Source organism: Leptonychotes weddellii, chromosome 9 (genome assembly GCF_054177405.1).
Source record: "Leptonychotes weddellii isolate Sample4059 chromosome 9, ASM5417740v2, whole genome shotgun sequence".
Taxonomy (NCBI): domain Eukaryota; kingdom Metazoa; phylum Chordata; class Mammalia; order Carnivora; family Phocidae; genus Leptonychotes; species Leptonychotes weddellii.
The window spans coordinates 98,206,496-98,223,750 of record NC_138377.1 but is presented as its reverse complement, the minus strand read 5'-3'; the positions used below and the strand labels follow the sequence as shown (position 1 = coordinate 98,223,750).

Sequence of the window (17,255 nt, the reverse complement as noted above, 5' to 3'; positions counted from 1 at the left end):
CAATGAATCATGGAACACTTCATCTAGAACTAATGATGTAATGTATGGGGATTAACATAAGAATAAAAAAATAAATAAATAAATAAATAAATAAAATTCCTTTTAAGAATCCAAGTATAATAAAATTGTATATCTAAACCTTCTAAGAAGGATTTTCTCTAAATTGATTTTAAATTATTTGATAGGAGGACTGAGAAAAACAAAACCAAAACAACCACTCATGATTAGCCACCAAAAAACCCTAAGTACCTATCTTAAAAGAGTTATGATGCTTCTGATTCATCCATACTATAAACATTATAACAGCATTTGCATTATAACTTTATGAATTATATGAGCTAAAGGTATTTTCTCAGAACATATGTCCACTCTAGAGAAAGTAAATGGGTTTGAAAACAATCTGGACAAGGCACATAGTTCCTAGAAATACATTGTAATGATAAAACAGGATTTTTCCAGCAAAATCAATTAGCAAAACTTTGGAGGGAATCCATTACATCCAATTATAATAAAAAATATTTTCAATTAACCTAGCTAATTGCTATTTATTCAAGATGATCAAGTGGTCTACTTTCCAAGTGTTTATTTTCACATATAACGTAATCAACTACTGCCTCCTTGACTAATGGTGTCCTTCCATCAACACTCCTCATGCCCCTCCTTACCCTCCTCCTGCTGTTGTTTGTAAACTCTGTCCTTCACTTTAGAGTTCCCCCAGTGACATCTATTGAATAATCTTTTAGGAAAAAACTGAATTGTGATGGTTGGAGGTATCCAACTTGGACAAAGGGGGAAAAATTGTTTTGTGTCTTGAGACAATTCTGTGGGAGGTAGATGAGTATGTCTGAGTGCTGAGGTGAGACAGGAGGGAAAGAAAATGTGTATCTCAAAAATCAAATCTAAAGCTAGAAATAATGCAAATGCCAGGGGATACTGTGTGCAAATTTGGGGAAAAAAAATCTTATGTTCGTATCTTAACTTCTAAATAGCATTAAGCTCAATATATTTTCACTGCTAATCTATTACATTCTCCTTGATTTTAAACGGAATGTGTAGATGTATTCCCCCCAAATTATCACATTTTATCCATTATAAGATGCCATCAGTAGGAAGACATACCATCATTTTACCACTACTAAGAAAGAAAAAGCTTTCCTAATTCAACTATGATGTGCCATCAATTTTAAGAAGAATCTTGATTTAAGAAATGTTTAAATGTAAAAAAAAACAAAACAAAACTCACCTCTTGTAACTGGTGAAATAAGAATCAGTTTTTAAAAGAGGCTTTTAAAAGAGGCTTTGACTTTATGTGGGCAGAAAATAAAAATTATTTTAGCTCTACTCTTCAAATCATGCTGCTATTTGTGTAGATTACAAAATAATTTATCTTCGATTTAAATACAAATCTGCTTAAATCTTACTTTGCTTTTTTCAGGAAGCGATGATGTTTGAATAACCAGATGAAGCCCACAGTTCACCTGCAATGTAAAAATTATAGCATAAAATATGCTCTTAACTTATATACACACATATTTCTCCCCAAACTGGTACAGATAAAGATATAACAAACACTTAGAATAAAACAGAATGCTTGCTTTTTGTTTGTGGTAAATGATCATGTTCTGAGGATCTGCTGAAAACAATAAAATCACGACTAAGAATTAAAAGGTTTCACTGTGATTTATTTTCCAAAATGTCTGCAGCGATTTAACCCTCTACCTTAGCACCTCAGGTTTTTGACACTTGCCATCTCAAGTCTACCTAAATATCTCAATAGGACAGGTGAAGGAGGGGGAGTACCTATTAATAATACATTTTTTTCTAAATTAAGAAAAGGGGTGGGAGATTGGTTAAAAGAATTGAAATGAACCTTAGCCTTTCACAGCAGACCAGCTCCACCTTCTGGGAAGCCAAGAACCTGGACAAGACTTTGAATACCCATCATACAATATTAAATACCCTCCAAGTGCCTTGGTCCAGTCCACGTTATCTCAAGCCTCGGTCAGACAATAGCTCGAGTATATTCAGCGGTCCTGGTCCCAATAATACCAGCCCATCACCTAGGACAAAGACGCCAGTCAGAAAGAACGATACGAATGGGGAGAAAAGGAAGGCAGGAGACCCAACCTACGTTGTTCGCAGCCCGGCCAGAAACAGAGCGGTACTTCCCGGGAATCATGGCAGGAGACAGTCCAGGATCTGTTAAATCTGCCTTAGAAGCGACGATATAGCGGAGACTCAGAGACAGAAAGGGGTCATCTCCCAGGCAACCCGCTCAGGGGTTACCATGGAGACGACCATTTCCGGTCTGGTCCTCTCCTAAATCAACTGGCCAACCCGGTCGGTAGAGCCTCCGGTGATGTTTGCCCGGGTCCGGTGCGTCCGCACTTCCTCGTCCTACTTTCCTGGCCTCCTACAAAAGGAGCCGGAGTGTGGGGAGGAGGAGACCGGGAAGAGGGCGGCCGCCTCGGTAGCTGTGACAACCACCACTTCCGGTCCGTTCCTCTTTACGGCCCACCTCAGCTCCGCCCGCGCGAAATTTGGATCCCGCTGCCGGTGGCCACCTGCTCTCGGGGGAGGACCGCCGCGCGCGGACGGAGGCCGATATCCGAGCACGGCGTACGCCCCCGTGGGGCCCCAGCTCGGCACTTCCGGTGGCCGGAGGTAGGGGCACCGACGCCGCGCAGCGCGGACCGGCGCAGGGGGACCGCGTCGCCCCGGCTGGGAGCGCGCGGGCGTGCGGAGGCCGAGGCCGCTGCCATGCCGGCCCGCTGCGTGGCTGCCCACTGCGGCAACACCACCAAGTCCGGGAAGTCGCTGTTCCGCTTCCCCAAGGACCGGGCCGTGCGGCTGCTGTGGGACCGCTTCGTGCGGGGCCGCCGCGCCGACTGGTACGGGGGCAATGACCGCTCTGTCATCTGCTCGGACCACTTCGCTCCGGCCTGTTTTGACGTCTCTTCGGTTATCCAGAAGAACCTGCGCTTCTCCCAGCGCCTGAGGCTCGTAGCGGGCGCCGTGCCCACCCTGCACCGGGTGTCCGCCCCAGCACCTAAGGGGGAAGAAGAGGGAGAGCACGCGGGCGGCCCCGAAAAGGGAGGAGAGCCCCAGGCAGTCAGGCAGGCAGAGGCCGCCCCGGGGCCGGCCGCCTGTACGCTCCTCCGGGCCAGGAAGAGGGCTGCGCCTTCACAGGTAAAGGGACATCAGAAGTCCACCGAGGGTCGTGGAAAGAACCCCGGCCTGTGGCTCGGCTCTGCCACTAGTGTCCCCTCACTTCGAAGGGTTCTGTTTTCCCATCTGTAAAATTAGGAGGGTGCTGTAGCGGTGATCTCCAGGTCTTATTTAACATGAACACTATGGAATTATAGTTCCTTCTACCTCCTTCTCCCCCAGCCTCAGACAGACTCACTCTCTCGTCCTTTAGATTCTAGAGTCACCTTCACAGTCCGCTGCAGACTTTTTAAATAGAAAGGGTTCCATTTGAGCAAATCTCAAGGAAAGGGGTGCTTGAAACTGTTTTTGCGTAACATATTACCTGAGCTTGAGGAAATTATTATAACTGCCAAAATGGTGAGGGAAGGGGGATGCGGAGCTACGGATGAAGATGGGGTTTGCTGATAAACAATCCCTTCCTGCTCCTAAACTTCCTCTTGGCTAGCTTCCTGTAAGTTAAAACATCACAGTGAGCTGAATTTTCCCACCTTGCCCTCTTCTGCTAACTTACTAATCCTCATATGCATTGACTAGATTTACTTCGTATCTGCTCACTATATCTTCTTCCCCACTTCCCATCTTAATGAAGACTTCCCAGCCTTATTTGAGATAATCAGACTTCAGCCCTGTCACCATTACATAGATTAAATTATGACTTTTAATTGGATCTAAAAGGTGTTCATTTCTAGAGGTGGGAAGAGTTCACCAAGAAGTCAGCTGATCTGTAACTGACATTTTGGCTTTGAATATTCAGATGCGTCCGTAGAATTTTAGAGCTGAAGGGAAACTAAGTGCTCTTCTAGTCCAGACTCACACTTTATGCACAAGGATGTCAATCCAGGAGATTGAGAATTTCTTCACGGGCCTGTAATATTTGCTCTAAGTCCAATTGCCAGACCAAAACTTTTTCTGAAATACCAGCCTGCTCCCTACGTTGGAGTGGGTGCTTAAGACACTTTTTTTTTTTTAAAGATTTTATTTATTTATATGACAGAGAGAGACAGCGAGAACAGGAACACAAGCAGGGGGAGTGGGAGAGGGAGAAGCAGGCTTCCCGCTGAGCAGGGAGCCCGATGTGGGACCCGATCCCAGGACCCTGGGATCATGACCTGAGCTGAAGGCAGACGCTTAACGACTGAGCCACCCAGGCGCCCTGCTTAAGACACTTTTAAGGTATCCTTAAATTACTAGGATAAAGAGCAAAATTATTAACACAACCTACAAGTCCTTGCAAGCTTTTTGGCCCTGCCTACCATTCTAGTCCTATCCAAGGCCACCAACAAGTGTTGTTGTTCCTTCCTACCAACAAGCCTTCACTCTTTTGTTTCACGTGATACCCTGGAATTATGCTCCTGCCATTCACCATCATCATCAATTAAGTCTTTTTACTTTAAAAATCAGTTCAAACATCCTTTCCCTTTGGTCCCCTAATTATATATTTTCATTCTTCATATATTTCATATGCTTCAGTAGCACATATACTTCAACAACACATCACAGTTGTCATGAAATAATTGTGTCGTTTGCTTAATGTTTGTCTTCACATTAGAATGTAAGCTCCATGAGAGCAGGGATCCTATCTGACATGTTCATGATTATATTGACAGTACCTAGACAATATTTTGCAAATTTTAGGAATTCAATAAATATTTGTGGAATGATTATGTGACTCTAAGAACACTTTTTTGTACTTTAATAGAATTTTCAGTTCTCTGCCAGCTACCCTTCTCACCCAGCTATATACCAGTCAAGACATCTGTCCCTTTATCTATCCACTATCACTACTTACCCAACCTTTACCTAAGCACATATATAATACACAAATGCAAATATATAGTAAAAGAGAGGAACATTAAACATGCCATGCACACCCTTACACCATTTTACTTCCTCAAAATTATACCACCTAATCAAAACTTGGGAGAAGAAAAGCCAGGCTAGTGAAACAATCAAAGATTTTATAACAAAGGCTAACCTTGAGGAAATCCGGAGTACATACCAAACCTACTCTGCAATTAGAATATTATATATATTAATATATCCAGCCAACATTTCTAACAATCCATATGACATTAATATACTTGCTGTTTATTAGAAAACTATGTGTTAGTTTTATTAATAGTTACTTTAAAAGTATATAAGGTTAAAAAGAGTTTAGAGTTGTTAGCAATCCCTTTTTCGCCAGGTCTGGATTGAGAACCCCAGTAACATTGCTAAGTTTGCTTGTACCACCTCTGGCTCCTTTCCCCACTCATTTCCAATTCCAGGACTAACTGACTAAAAATCAAATTTCCAGGCATTCTACAGCATTTATTGAGGGGCTATTGTAGACACTGTTCTGGGTAGTTGGTGCTTAATGTAGATAAATATAACTGAATGTTCCCTATCTGTAGGGAGCTTGAGAAAAGATAAGGGACTATCTCCCAGGAGAAAGGGGGCTCTGAGGAGCACTATACATTATCTGATATTTTGCTTCATGAGACTATGATTATTTTCCTTAACCGTTAATTTCTTATTTTTTTATCCAACTGTATTTTTTAAACTGTCTAATTGAAGTGTAACAAATATGCAGGAAAGTGCACAAATATTGTCATTAAATTATCACAGCCTGAACAAGTGTAGCCCACTAGATGACTCAAAGAAATAGAACACTGCTAACAACCCAGGGGCCCCTGTATCACCTGAGCTGCAGCCTTCCCTCCTTCTTGAAGAAACCCAGTTTGCTTTTTTTTTTTTAGTTCCATAAAGTAGAATCATTATGTAGGTATTTCTTGCATCTGGCTTCTTTGTTCAACATTATATTTGTGAGAGTCACCCATATTGTTGCATACAGCAGTAATTTGTTTTCATTATTATGTAGCAGTCCATTGTATGAATATGCTAAAAAATTTATCTGTTCTACTCTATTTGGACCTTTGGGTTGTTACCATTTGGGGGCAATTATAAGTAATGCTGCTATAAGCATTTTTGAACATGTCTTTTTCATATGTGCACACATTTCTGATGGTATATACCTAGAATTGCTGGGACATAGTATTATGTTAAACTTCAATAAATAATTCCAAGTGTTTTTTTAAAATAGTCTTACCAATTCACACTTTACCAGCAGCATGAGTTTACATTGTTCCTCATTCTTGCCTGCACTTGGTTTGTTAGACTTTCACATTTGAGTCCTTCTGCAAGGTTTGTAGTGGTGCTTTACTTTGCATTTCCCATTTGTAAATGAAATTAGTAAGGGAACACCTTTTCAAATGTTAATTGTACATGTAGATAGCCTCTTTGGTGATAGGCCCATTTTTCTGTCAGGTTAACTCTTGATTTCGGGTTCTTAATAAATTCTGGCTTCCTTTGTCAGTTAAATATGTTTCAAATATCTTCTCCCACTGTGGCATGCCTCTTTCCTCTTAATAGTGTCTTTTGATGTACTGAAATTCTTAATTTTAATGTAGACCAACTTACCAGTATTTTTCTATATGCTGTTTTCTATAAACTTGTTCTTAATTTTTACATTCAGATCTACAACCCATTCAGAATTGACTTTTGTATGTGATGTGAGATAGGGTTTAAGTTTCATTTTTTTCCCTTATAGATACCCAGTTGACTCAGCGTCTTCTATTGAAAGGACAGCATTTCCTCATTGTCCTCCAGTGTCAACTTTGTCATAAGTTTCTATGTACACATTAAGTCTGTTTCCACACTTTTAAATTCTGCCCATTTATCCATTTGCATATTTTTTGCAGCATTATCACAGTACCTTAATTACTGTGGCTTATATTAAGAGTCAACATTCAATTGATCGATTTCTCTTACCATGCTCATCTTCATGGATGTCTTGGCTATTTGGGGCTCCTTGAAGTTCCATATATATCTTAGAATTGGTTTGTCAATTTCCACAAATTATCTACTGGGATTTGATTGGGACTACATTGAATTTATAAATGAATGTAGGGAGAAAGAGCATATTAACAATAACAGTTCTTCCAATCCATGAACGTAGTATATCCCTACATTAATCTGGGTTTTTACGTTCCTTGTAAAAATATTTTATGGCATTCTATGTAAAGGTTTTGTGCATATTTTATTAGATTTATTCCTATTTGATTTTGCTATTATAAGCAGTATTTAAAATTTTATTTTTTATGTATTTATGTAGATAAATTGATTTTTGTTGACCTTGTATCCAGAAACCTTGTGTAAACCTATTTATTCCAATAATTTGTAGATATTTTTCAATTTTCTACGTGTCTATAACATGTCAGTAAATAGTTGTTGGTATTTGTGCTTTTATTTCCTATTCCTACTACACTAACTAGAAACTTCAGTACAGTGTTGGGAACCAAAGAAGTGATGAGGAATCCTTTTTCTCATTCTTATTTCCAGAGGGGAGGCCTTTAAGTTTACCATTTGATATGATTTTTGCTACAGTTTTGTGGTTTTTTTGCAGCTGCTTTTTATCATAAAAAAATATTCCTGCCTATTACTAGTTTTTGCTACAGATTTAAATCATAAATGATGTTGAATTATATCAAGTGCTTTTTCTGAATCTATTTATAATCATATATTTTGTCTATTATTCTGTTATTGTGGTGAATTATATTGCCTGGTTTTGAAATATAGAACCAAACTTGCATGGCTGAAGTAAACACATTTTGGCCAATGCTTATTGCTCTTTTATATATTGCTTGATTTGATTTGCTAATAGGATTTTTACATCTGTGTTCATGGGCAAACTCAGTCTATAATTTTTCTTTCTTGAAATGTGTTTCTCAGGGGTGCGTAGGTGGCTCAGTCGGTTAAGCATTTGCCTTCAGCTCAGGTCATGATCCCAGGGTCCTGGGATTGAGTCCCGCATTGGGCTCCTTGCTGGGCAGGGAGCCTGCTTCTCCCTCTGCCTGCCTCTGTCTCTCTCTCTGACAAATAAATAAAATATTAAAAAAAAAAAAAAGAAATGTCTTTCTCAGATTTGATATCAAGATTATGCTGACCAATTTGGAGTTATTTCCTCTTATATCATTCTCTGGAAACGTTTCTATAAATTGGCATATATTCATTAATAAATTTGGTATTAATATTTGGTAGAGTTCGCTGATAAAGATACCTGGTCCTTACCTAGTCCTGGAGTTTTCCTTGTGGGAAGATTTTTTTTTTTTCAGATTTATTTATTTATTTGAGAGAGAGAGAGTGTGTGCGCACGAGCAGGAAGGGCAGAGAGAATTTCAAGCAGACTCCATGCTAAGCACAGAGCCCACTGCAGGGCTTGATCTCACGACCTTGAGATCACGACCTGAGAGGAAACCAAGAGTTGGATGCTCAACCAACTGCACCACCCAGACGCCCCTTGTGAGAAGATTTTTTTTTTTAAATATTTTATTTATTTATTTGACAGAGAGAGACACAGCGAGAGAGGGAACACAAGCAGGGGAGTGGGAGAGGGAGAAGCAGGCCTCCCGCAGAGCAGGGAGCCCGATGCGGGGCTCGATCCCAGGACCCTGGGATCATGACCTGAGCCAAAGGCAGACGCCTAAACTCTGAGCCACCCAGGCGCCCCTGTGAGAAGATTTTTAATGATGGATTCAATTTTTTTTAACAGTTACATGATTATTCAGTTTTTTGTTTCTGCACTTTGACAAATTATATTTTTCTAAAAATTTGTCAGTTTAAATTTTCAAATATATTGACACAAAGTTATAATCTTTTACCTTTTAAAATTCTATATGATCTGTAGTGATTTTTGCTTTTTCATTCTGTTTTTGATCTGCTTCACCAGGTGTTTTTCGATTTTTATTGATCTTTTCAAATAATAAACTGCCTTCTTGGTCTTTTTTCTAGTATTTTTTTTTCATTATTTTGTATCATTTTTCCTTCCCTGTACTTATTTTTTTCAACTTTGATTTTTTAGTTGATAGGTTAGATTTATATATTACTGAGCTAAATGATTAACAGAGATATTTTCTTGTCTATTTTTCCATTAAACAAGCTTGTTAAAAAGTGAAAACTTCACTTAAAGATATCTGTACATATTAAGATGTGGTATTTCATGCAAAGAATATTGTAAGAATAACCAGCTTGCTTATGTGAAGACAAAACATTGAATTACCAAATACTTCAAATTTTGCCCAGCTGCTTAAATTTTTTAAAACTTTCCGGTAGTGGAGCACCTGGGTGGCTCAGTCGATTAAGTGTCTGCCTTCAGTTCAGGTCATGATCGAGGGTCCTGGGAACAAGCCTGGTGTCTGGTTCCCTGCTCAGCGGGGAGCCTGCTTCTCCCTCTCCTCCCCACTCTTGTCCTCTATCACTGTCTCTGTCTCTCTCTGTCAGATAAATAAACATATTCACATTTTTTTCCAGTATTTTAAAAATTATTTTTATAAGGTTTAACTTTTTTTGAACAGTTTCAGGTTCACAGCAAAATTGAGGGGACTTTAGAGAGATTTCCCATATTCGCACTGCCCCCACACCTATGTTGACACCTGGACTATCAACATCCCCACCAGAGTGGTACATTTGTTAGAACTGATGAACCTACATTGACGCATCACTATCACCCAAAATCCATAGTTTACATTATAGTTCACTCTTGATTCCTCTACTTTTTAAATTTTTATTTACTGTTCTTCTAACTTCTTGAGAATTTAAATTGGATCATGGGTTTTCAGAATTTTCACACTAATGGCCAAAGAGGCATCTGAGTTTCGCATGCGTATTTCCCAATTGTAGAATTCCCTAGAGTGGTATTAATAGAGGAAAAATTGACTTCTGAAATGAGGATATGTTAGAAATATTTTGTGGGATAAATTTTTTGTGTGATGTTAATAATTCCACTCTAATTAAGCCTAATTAATTTTTCTATACTCTTCTGTGCATATAAGACTATAAATTCCCTTGTAAGCATGGCATTAACTGAGTCCCACAAGATTTTGATATAGAATATTATTATTTAGCATAAAATATCTTTTTCTTTTAAGATTTTATTTATTTATTTGACAGAGCGAGAGAGCACAAGCAGGGGGAACAGTAGAGGGAGAGGGAGAATCAGGCTCCCTGCCAAGCAGGGAACCCGATGCGGGGCTCGATCCCAGGACCCTGAGATCATGACCTGAGCTGAAGGCAGACACTTAACCACCTGAGCCATCCAGGTGCCCCGTGTAAATCTTTTTATTTCACTATAAATTTATCTCTTATCTTTTCATGGGTTATTTAGAAGTAGGTTATTAAATTTCCAAACATACTGGCATTTTGTAGTTCTATTTTTGTTATCGATTTCTAGGTCTGTTATGCTGTGACCAGAGAATATACAGCATATGAATTTAATCCTTTGAAATTTATTGAAACTTGTATTAGGCAAAACATAGGTCAGTTTTTGTAAATGTTCCATATGCACTTGAGATGAATATGTGTTCTGCAGTTGAGTACGTGTTCTATATATGTCTATTAATCATGTTTACAAGTTCTCTATCCTTATGAAATTTTTGTCTACCTAATTGTATTAATTACTGGGAGAGGCATGTTAAAAATCTTCCACTGTAATTTTGAATTTACATATTTGATCTAATTCTAACATAATTTGATCTAATTCTGTTATATAGTGCTAATATAGCAACATCAGCTTTCTTTAGGTTAGTGTTGGCATAGTACATCTTTTTACATCCTTTTATTTATTTATTTGAGCGAGAGAATGAGATAGAGAGCATGAGAGGGGGGAGGGTCAGAGGGCAAAGCAGACTCCCTGCTGAGCAGGGAGCCCGATGCGGGACTCCATCGCAGCACTCCAGGATCACGACCTGAGCCAAAGGCAGTCGCTTAACCAACTAAGCCACCCAGCGCCCCTATTTTCAGTCTTTCTGTATCCTTAAGAGTTTTGGCATTCCCTCCTATGATTGCCTCTTTGAAGAGAGTGTATCTTTTTCCTCTGGCTGCTTCTAATTTTTTCTCTTTGTTTTCCAGTTTTACTGTAAAGTGCATAGGTATGGCTTCCTTTGTTTTTATTTTGATAAGTACAAATAGTACTTTTGAAAAACCATGTCTTAATGTCTCCTCTCCATTTTGGTGAATTTTCAGATGTTATTTGCTCAAATAGTGCTTCTGTCCCATTTTCTCTCTTTTTTCCTCTGGTACTACAATTAATATCATATATGATACTTTTTCATCTTATCTGCTTTGTCTCTTGTGATCTTTTCTATATTTTCCAAACTTTTTTCTCTCTCTGCCTAATTTCAAATATTTTCTTTTGACTCATGTTCCAGCTGATCAATATATATTTGGAAATTCTGCTTCTTAACCTTTTAATATGAAGAAGTAATAATCAGATATGTGCACAAAAGATTTATGTTCAAAGATTTCTAATATAGATTGTTTTAATAAATTACAGTATATCTGTACAACAGATTGTATGCAGCCATAAAAATTATGTAGAATATTTAATAACATAGAAACATGATTATTAAAGGAAAAAACAAGGTTATAAAAGAGATGATCCCAATTAAAAAAAAAAAAAAAAGACCAAAAAAGTTCCAAAATACAAAGTTGTTAGCTACAGATAAAGAGATGATGGCTAATTTTTAGTTTATTTTTGCTTCTCTGTATGGTGCAAATTTTTCTCAGTGATAAAAGGTATTATTATTCTAATGGGAACAAGTTATTTTTAAAAGCCTGATTAAATTTCTAAAATGCCATTTTTTCAGGCATGAACCCGTTTTGTAAAGAAATATGTACTTACACTAGACTTTTATAATGCTTGGCTTAGAAGTAGATATAGCCAATAGGAATTGGTCATAATTTTATAAACACAAAGGTAAGACTTATACTTTGATTTAAGTCCTCAGTAATATTAAGCGTAATTATTCCTGTTACAAAGGGACTCTTCAGGGCGCCTGGGTGGCTCAGTCAGGTAAGCATCTGCCTTCAGCTTGGGTCATGATCCCGGGGTCCGGGGATCAAGTCCCATGCCGGCTCCCTGCTCCGCAGGGAGCCTACCTCTCCCTCTGCCTCTGCCTGTCTCTCTGTCTCTCATGAATAAATAAATAAAATCTTAAAAAAAAAAAAAAGAAGGAGGGATTCTTCACAAAACTTTCTTCACAAAGTTTCTTTAACTTGGGTGTTAATAGCCTATATTACAGTATTACAGCAACTATGAATGCCAGCTAAAATATTTTTTCAGTGGTTCAAAGGCAATTGCCACGACCAGGGACTAGATAAAATTACAGAGCACTTTAATTTTGTTTTTGGTTTCTCTATCACTTCTTATTTCTTCCCACAGGCCCCCTTACATATTCTAGATATCCTTTCTTAGCCTCTTCCACATAATTTCTAGGTACTCAGTCTTACGTTACCTTCTTTTTTTTTAATTTTTTATTTAAATTCAATTTAGTTAACATATACTGTATTATTAGTTTCAGGGGTAGAATTTAGTGATTCATCAGTTGCATATAACACCCAGTGCTCATTACATCAAATGCCCTCCTTAATGCTCATCACCCAGTTGCCCCATCCCCCCACCCCCCACCCCTCCAGGAACCCTCAGTTTGTTCTCTATGGTTAAGAGTCTCATATGGTTTGCCTCCCTCTCTGTTTTCATCTTATTTTACATTTCCTTCCCTTACCCCTATGTTCATCAGTTTTGTTTCTTGAAATCCACACATGAGTGAAATCATATGATATTTGTCTTTCTCTGACTGACTTATTTAGCTTAGCATAATACCGTTTAGTTCCATCCATGTCATTGCAAATGGAAGATTTCATTGTTTTCCATTTTATATATATATATATATATATGCCACACCTTTATCCATTCATCTGTTGATGGACATCTGGGCTTTTTCCATATTTTGGCTATTGTGGACATTGCTGCTGTAAACATTGGGGTGCATGTGCACCTTCGAATCACTATGTTTGTATCCTTTGGATAAATACCTAGTAGTACAATTGCTTATGTTACCTTCTAAGTATCCAAATCCTGCTCCTTTCTACCTCTTACTTCCCCCGCAAATCAAAATTTCTGTTTCACATTGTAATTTTTCTCAGGAAAGCATAAAAACATTTAAAGCCAGTCATATTATTTTATTTAAGTATTTCTCTGTAAGGTATAAAGGACCAATGATTAGGCTTTCTAGAATAATGCTACTGCTATGATATCCAGTAATTTAATACTAGTAGTATTATCTCTTATAGCTATTGATTTAGGAAAAAATAATGAGTTGTAAGCAAATAATAACTTCTAAATTTCTGTTTGACCAGAATGCTTGGCAATTTATGATTTACAAATAGTAAAGAACAGTATGGCAGAGTTCTTAAGAACTTGGACTTTGGAGCCAGCTTGCCTGGATTCAAACTCCAGTCTTCCTACTATGTGACCTTGAAAACTATTATTTATACTCTTTTACTACTTCTCACTTTTGAAAGATAAAACCATACTAGTTAGGCTACCTTTGATATGGTTCTCCTCTGATTTATATTTTTAGATTACATATGAAAATGAAGTTAAACAAACACAAGTCCCTGCTAATAATCTATCTTATGGTGTCACTTCGGAACCTACTCACTGTGAAGAAGGCCCAGTGCATAAAAGCACACAAATGTCTCTGAAAAGACCCCCTCACCGCAGTGTTGGTATGTTTGGACTCTTCGACTGATAATTGAATTGATCTTTTGCATACGAAAGATAAATGACAAGCAAAATGTAATTCACAGGCAAATGTGTTTATTCTCTTTCAGGTATTCAAGCCAAAGTGAAAGTGCTTGGAAAACAACTGTGTAATGCCACTACTCAGACCAACGGATTGCAGTCTAGAAGTGCCTCCCTCTTTGACATTTACTCCAGTGACTCAGAGCCAGATGCAGACTGGGATGTCAAGAGTGAGCAGAGCAATTTGTCTTACATAGCTGTGCAGGTGAAAGAAGAGTCTTGTTAAAAATGCAACATCAAATGACTTGATGTCCTATAGGTTTTCAAACCTTTGCTCACACAATTACTTCTTTGCTCTTGTAAATCTTTCACTTTGGTATAGTTGAGTATCAGCAAAATTTGTTCAGCTCTAAGGCAAAAATGTGTCCGCCTGCCAAGATAATGAAGATAATCCTGCCCACAAACCTCCCCACCTCCCACTTTCACCTCTTGTTTTTTTTTTTCTTTTTATCCTTTTGGTGGAAATCGAGTTATAAAACAAAACCACAATAGCAGCATTTCCAGATCAAGATTAAGCACTGAATATTTAAGCTTACTGTAGAAATGGGACTTATATGACATTCACAAGTTAGAACGTCACTATTCTAAATAATTTGAAGATAATAGTAAGCACAGCCAAGCGTGATACTATTAAATTATTTGGGAGCCAGGAGACTTATCCTTGATTATTATTTTTTCTATGTTGTATATTTATTAGTTTGTCCATTTGTAATACTATTGGATCTGTGGATCAGTCCCTGTAAGCATTTCTGGTGACGTTATGGCTCTTACAGAAAATTTTCAAAGGGAATTAATTTAAATAGAGATAGAGTTTCATATACTTGGATTGCCTTGTTAATGAAATCTATTTGCATTGGTTCCTATTACAACAAACCAATTAGCTTGATTAATTTATATTGAAATTATTAACATCATGCAAAAAATAGTATTATATTTCTAACATATCCCCATTTCAAGAATTAGGTTTTCCTCTTTAATACCATTCTATTGAATTCTACATTTGGGAAATAAGCATGTGAAACATAGTCGCCCCATCTGCCATTCACCAGGAAAATTTCTATGGCAATTTTGTACCATGAATAATTTGTTACAATTGTTTCTGAGAAACTTATTATAACTCTGATCTTCTATTGAGAATAATAAAAATAAATGTCCATTTTATACCTTACATGTCTTGTTAGTTGCTCATGACTGGAAGAACTTGCATGCATTTTATCCTAGAAGGTTTAAATAATATACCAAAGTGATTTTCTTCCAAAGCCAATTTCATGTGTGACTTAATTTGAACAGTATAATTTTAATAAAAAGAATAATAAACAAAATATTAATAGAAGTTGTGAGCCTGAACAATGATTATGTAAATACATAACACTATTATTATTATTATTATTATTATTATTATTGCTGCTGCTTTGGCTTTGAGATAACTATTTGGTGTTTTGAGAGAGCATTGTGTTTTAAAATTAAGAATATAAATCTTCTGAAGCTAAATACTATTAGTAAGTACCTATTGTTCCTTGAGCTTTTAAATAGCCTATCACCTTAATTCAAATTATAACGAATGTTATATACCCATTCATCCCCAAATTTCACTGCCATGAGTTTACTTCTCTGTGTTAAACAATTTTGACAACCATAACCTACCTATCTTTCTTAATTTCTTCCTTTCTTTCTTTCTTCCTTTTCAGTTAGGTTTTTTTCTTTTACCAATAGAGAATTTATGTTTGGTTTGTTGATTCACATGATTTTATAATGTATTGTGCAATGTTTCACTGTCCTAAAGTAAAATGAAATACTGGCTTTATTTTAAATTAAATATGAAGAACATATAGTTTATATAATATTGAATACTTTTTGCATATTTTCAATTATCTTAATTTCTTTTGTTGCCAGATTAGTTTAATGGGGAAAAATGAGATGCACCTCAACACCTGCCATATCATTTTTCATTTGTTTATGTAATAAGTACTTATTAAACATACTCTGTGCCAGATAACTTCTAGCTACCAAGGACACATTGGTGAGCAAGACAAAAATTCTGCCCTCTTGGTGCTTACCTTTTAGAGGGGAGCCAGACAATAAACAAGGAAATGGATGAATAATTTTAGATAGTGCTATGAAGAAAACAAAGCAGAGTAAGATGTTAGAACATAATTGGGGGTCCCGAAAGATGGCGGAGGAGTAGGGGACCCTATTTCAGCTGGTCCCCGGAACTGAGCTGGATATCTACCAGACCACTCTGAGCACCCACGAAACCAGCCTGAGATGTAAGAAGATCTGGATCTCTACAAACAGAATATCGCAGGCGGTTGGTTTTGAGGTACGAAGCGGAGAGCTGTGATCCTGCGGGCAGATATCGGAGGATAAACGGCAGCGGGAGGGTGCCTGGACATGGGGATCCTACACCGCCGGTGAGTGACAGCCTCGCGCGCTGCGGACGGGCACAGACTCACAGACCAGTAGTGGTGGGGAAAGGACTCTAGGGCAGCCCCCGGGGTGGAAACCCAGACCGGCGGGGTCGCGTGCAAGCGAACTGCAGCCCCCGGGCCAGAAACCTGGAGTGCCGGGGTCACCCCGGTGAACTGCAACCCCCGGGGTGGAAACCCGGAGCAACGGAGTCACGCGCACGCGAACTTGCAGCCCCCTGGACGGAAACCGAAGCATAGGAGTCGCGCAGGCGCGAATTGGGAGCGGCTGGCGGTTTTAGAAGCACAAAGGGCAGAGATGTGCCCCGACCTGGAGGCAGGACTGGGAGTGCTGCGGAGGGGCGCACAACCCAGGACGCCGCAGTCTATAGCAGCACGGACAGAAACGGAGACAGTGTGGCCTGGAGAGCTCACTGAAGAACAGACTGAGGTCTCTCTGCTCTGAGGCAGAGGGTTGGAAATGGTCTCTTCTGCTCTGACTCGCGAAAGAGACGCGGAAAGCCGCCAGGGAAAGCCGCCAGAGAACAAAAGCCCCAAAAACACTTGTTCCCACTGAGCCCATCCCCCGCCACAGGGGCTCAGGGCAACTCCACCCAAACAGGGTTGCCTGAGTAACAGTGCGGCAGGCCCCTCCCGCAGAAGACAGGCTGGGAAAACAAGAGGCCAGCAACCCTAAGGTCCCAAGAAAACAGGTGCATCTGGCTTGGGTTCTGGTCAATAATTTCGACTCTACATTCCCTCAAACACCCATCAACAGAATGACTAGGAGGAGGAGCCCCCAAAAGAGAAAAGACTCAGAGATTATGACTTATGCTGCAGATTTACAAATGGATACAGACATAACCAAGATGTCAGAGATGGAATTCAGGCTAGCAATTGTGAAGACAATGGCTAGAATGGAGAAATCAATTAATGGCAACATAGAGTCTCTAAGGGCA

The 17,255-nt window shown here is 38.7% G+C and overlaps 2 protein-coding genes and 1 non-coding gene across 3 annotated transcripts in view; 1 reads left to right on the top strand and 2 right to left on the bottom strand.

Moving 5' to 3' along the window:
• The window catches only part of LRRC49 (leucine rich repeat containing 49), a 154,190-nt gene extending 151,761 nt beyond the window's left edge, over positions 1–2,429 (bottom strand). Inside the window, exons 1-2 of the mRNA XM_081829717.1 lie at positions 2,132–2,429; positions 1,422–1,478 (exon numbers count right to left, since the gene is read on the bottom strand). Coding sequence (XP_081685843.1) covers positions 1,422–1,478; positions 2,132–2,179 — 105 coding nt within the window. The 5' untranslated portion in view covers positions 2,180–2,429. The remainder of the gene's footprint in view (positions 1–1,421; positions 1,479–2,131) is intronic.
• The window catches only part of LOC102750267 (uncharacterized), a 612,045-nt gene that overhangs the window by 508,606 nt on the left and 86,184 nt on the right, over positions 1–17,255 (bottom strand). The gene's annotated exons all lie outside the window — the stretch shown is intronic.
• Positions 2,577–15,057, top strand: THAP10 (THAP domain containing 10). The gene is made up of 3 exons (XM_006743273.3): positions 2,577–3,189; positions 13,668–13,815; positions 13,921–15,057. The coding sequence occupies exons 1-3, from the start codon at positions 2,761–2,763 to the stop codon at positions 14,115–14,117; spliced, it is 774 nt and encodes a 257-aa protein (XP_006743336.1). The 5' UTR covers positions 2,577–2,760; the 3' UTR covers positions 14,118–15,057.

Bases quoted from the DNA above. Each gene is read 5' to 3' on its own strand.
- THAP10 (XM_006743273.3), top strand. From the start codon at position 2,761: ATGCCGGCCCGCTGCGTGGCTGCCCACTGCGGCAACACCACCAAGTCC. The intron at 3,190-13,667 runs GTAAAGGGACAT...TTATATTTTTAG, and splicing joins AGAGGGCTGCGCCTTCACAG to ATTACATATGAAAATGAAGT. The intron at 13,816-13,920 runs GTATGTTTGGAC...ATTCTCTTTCAG, and splicing joins ACCCCCTCACCGCAGTGTTG to GTATTCAAGCCAAAGTGAAA.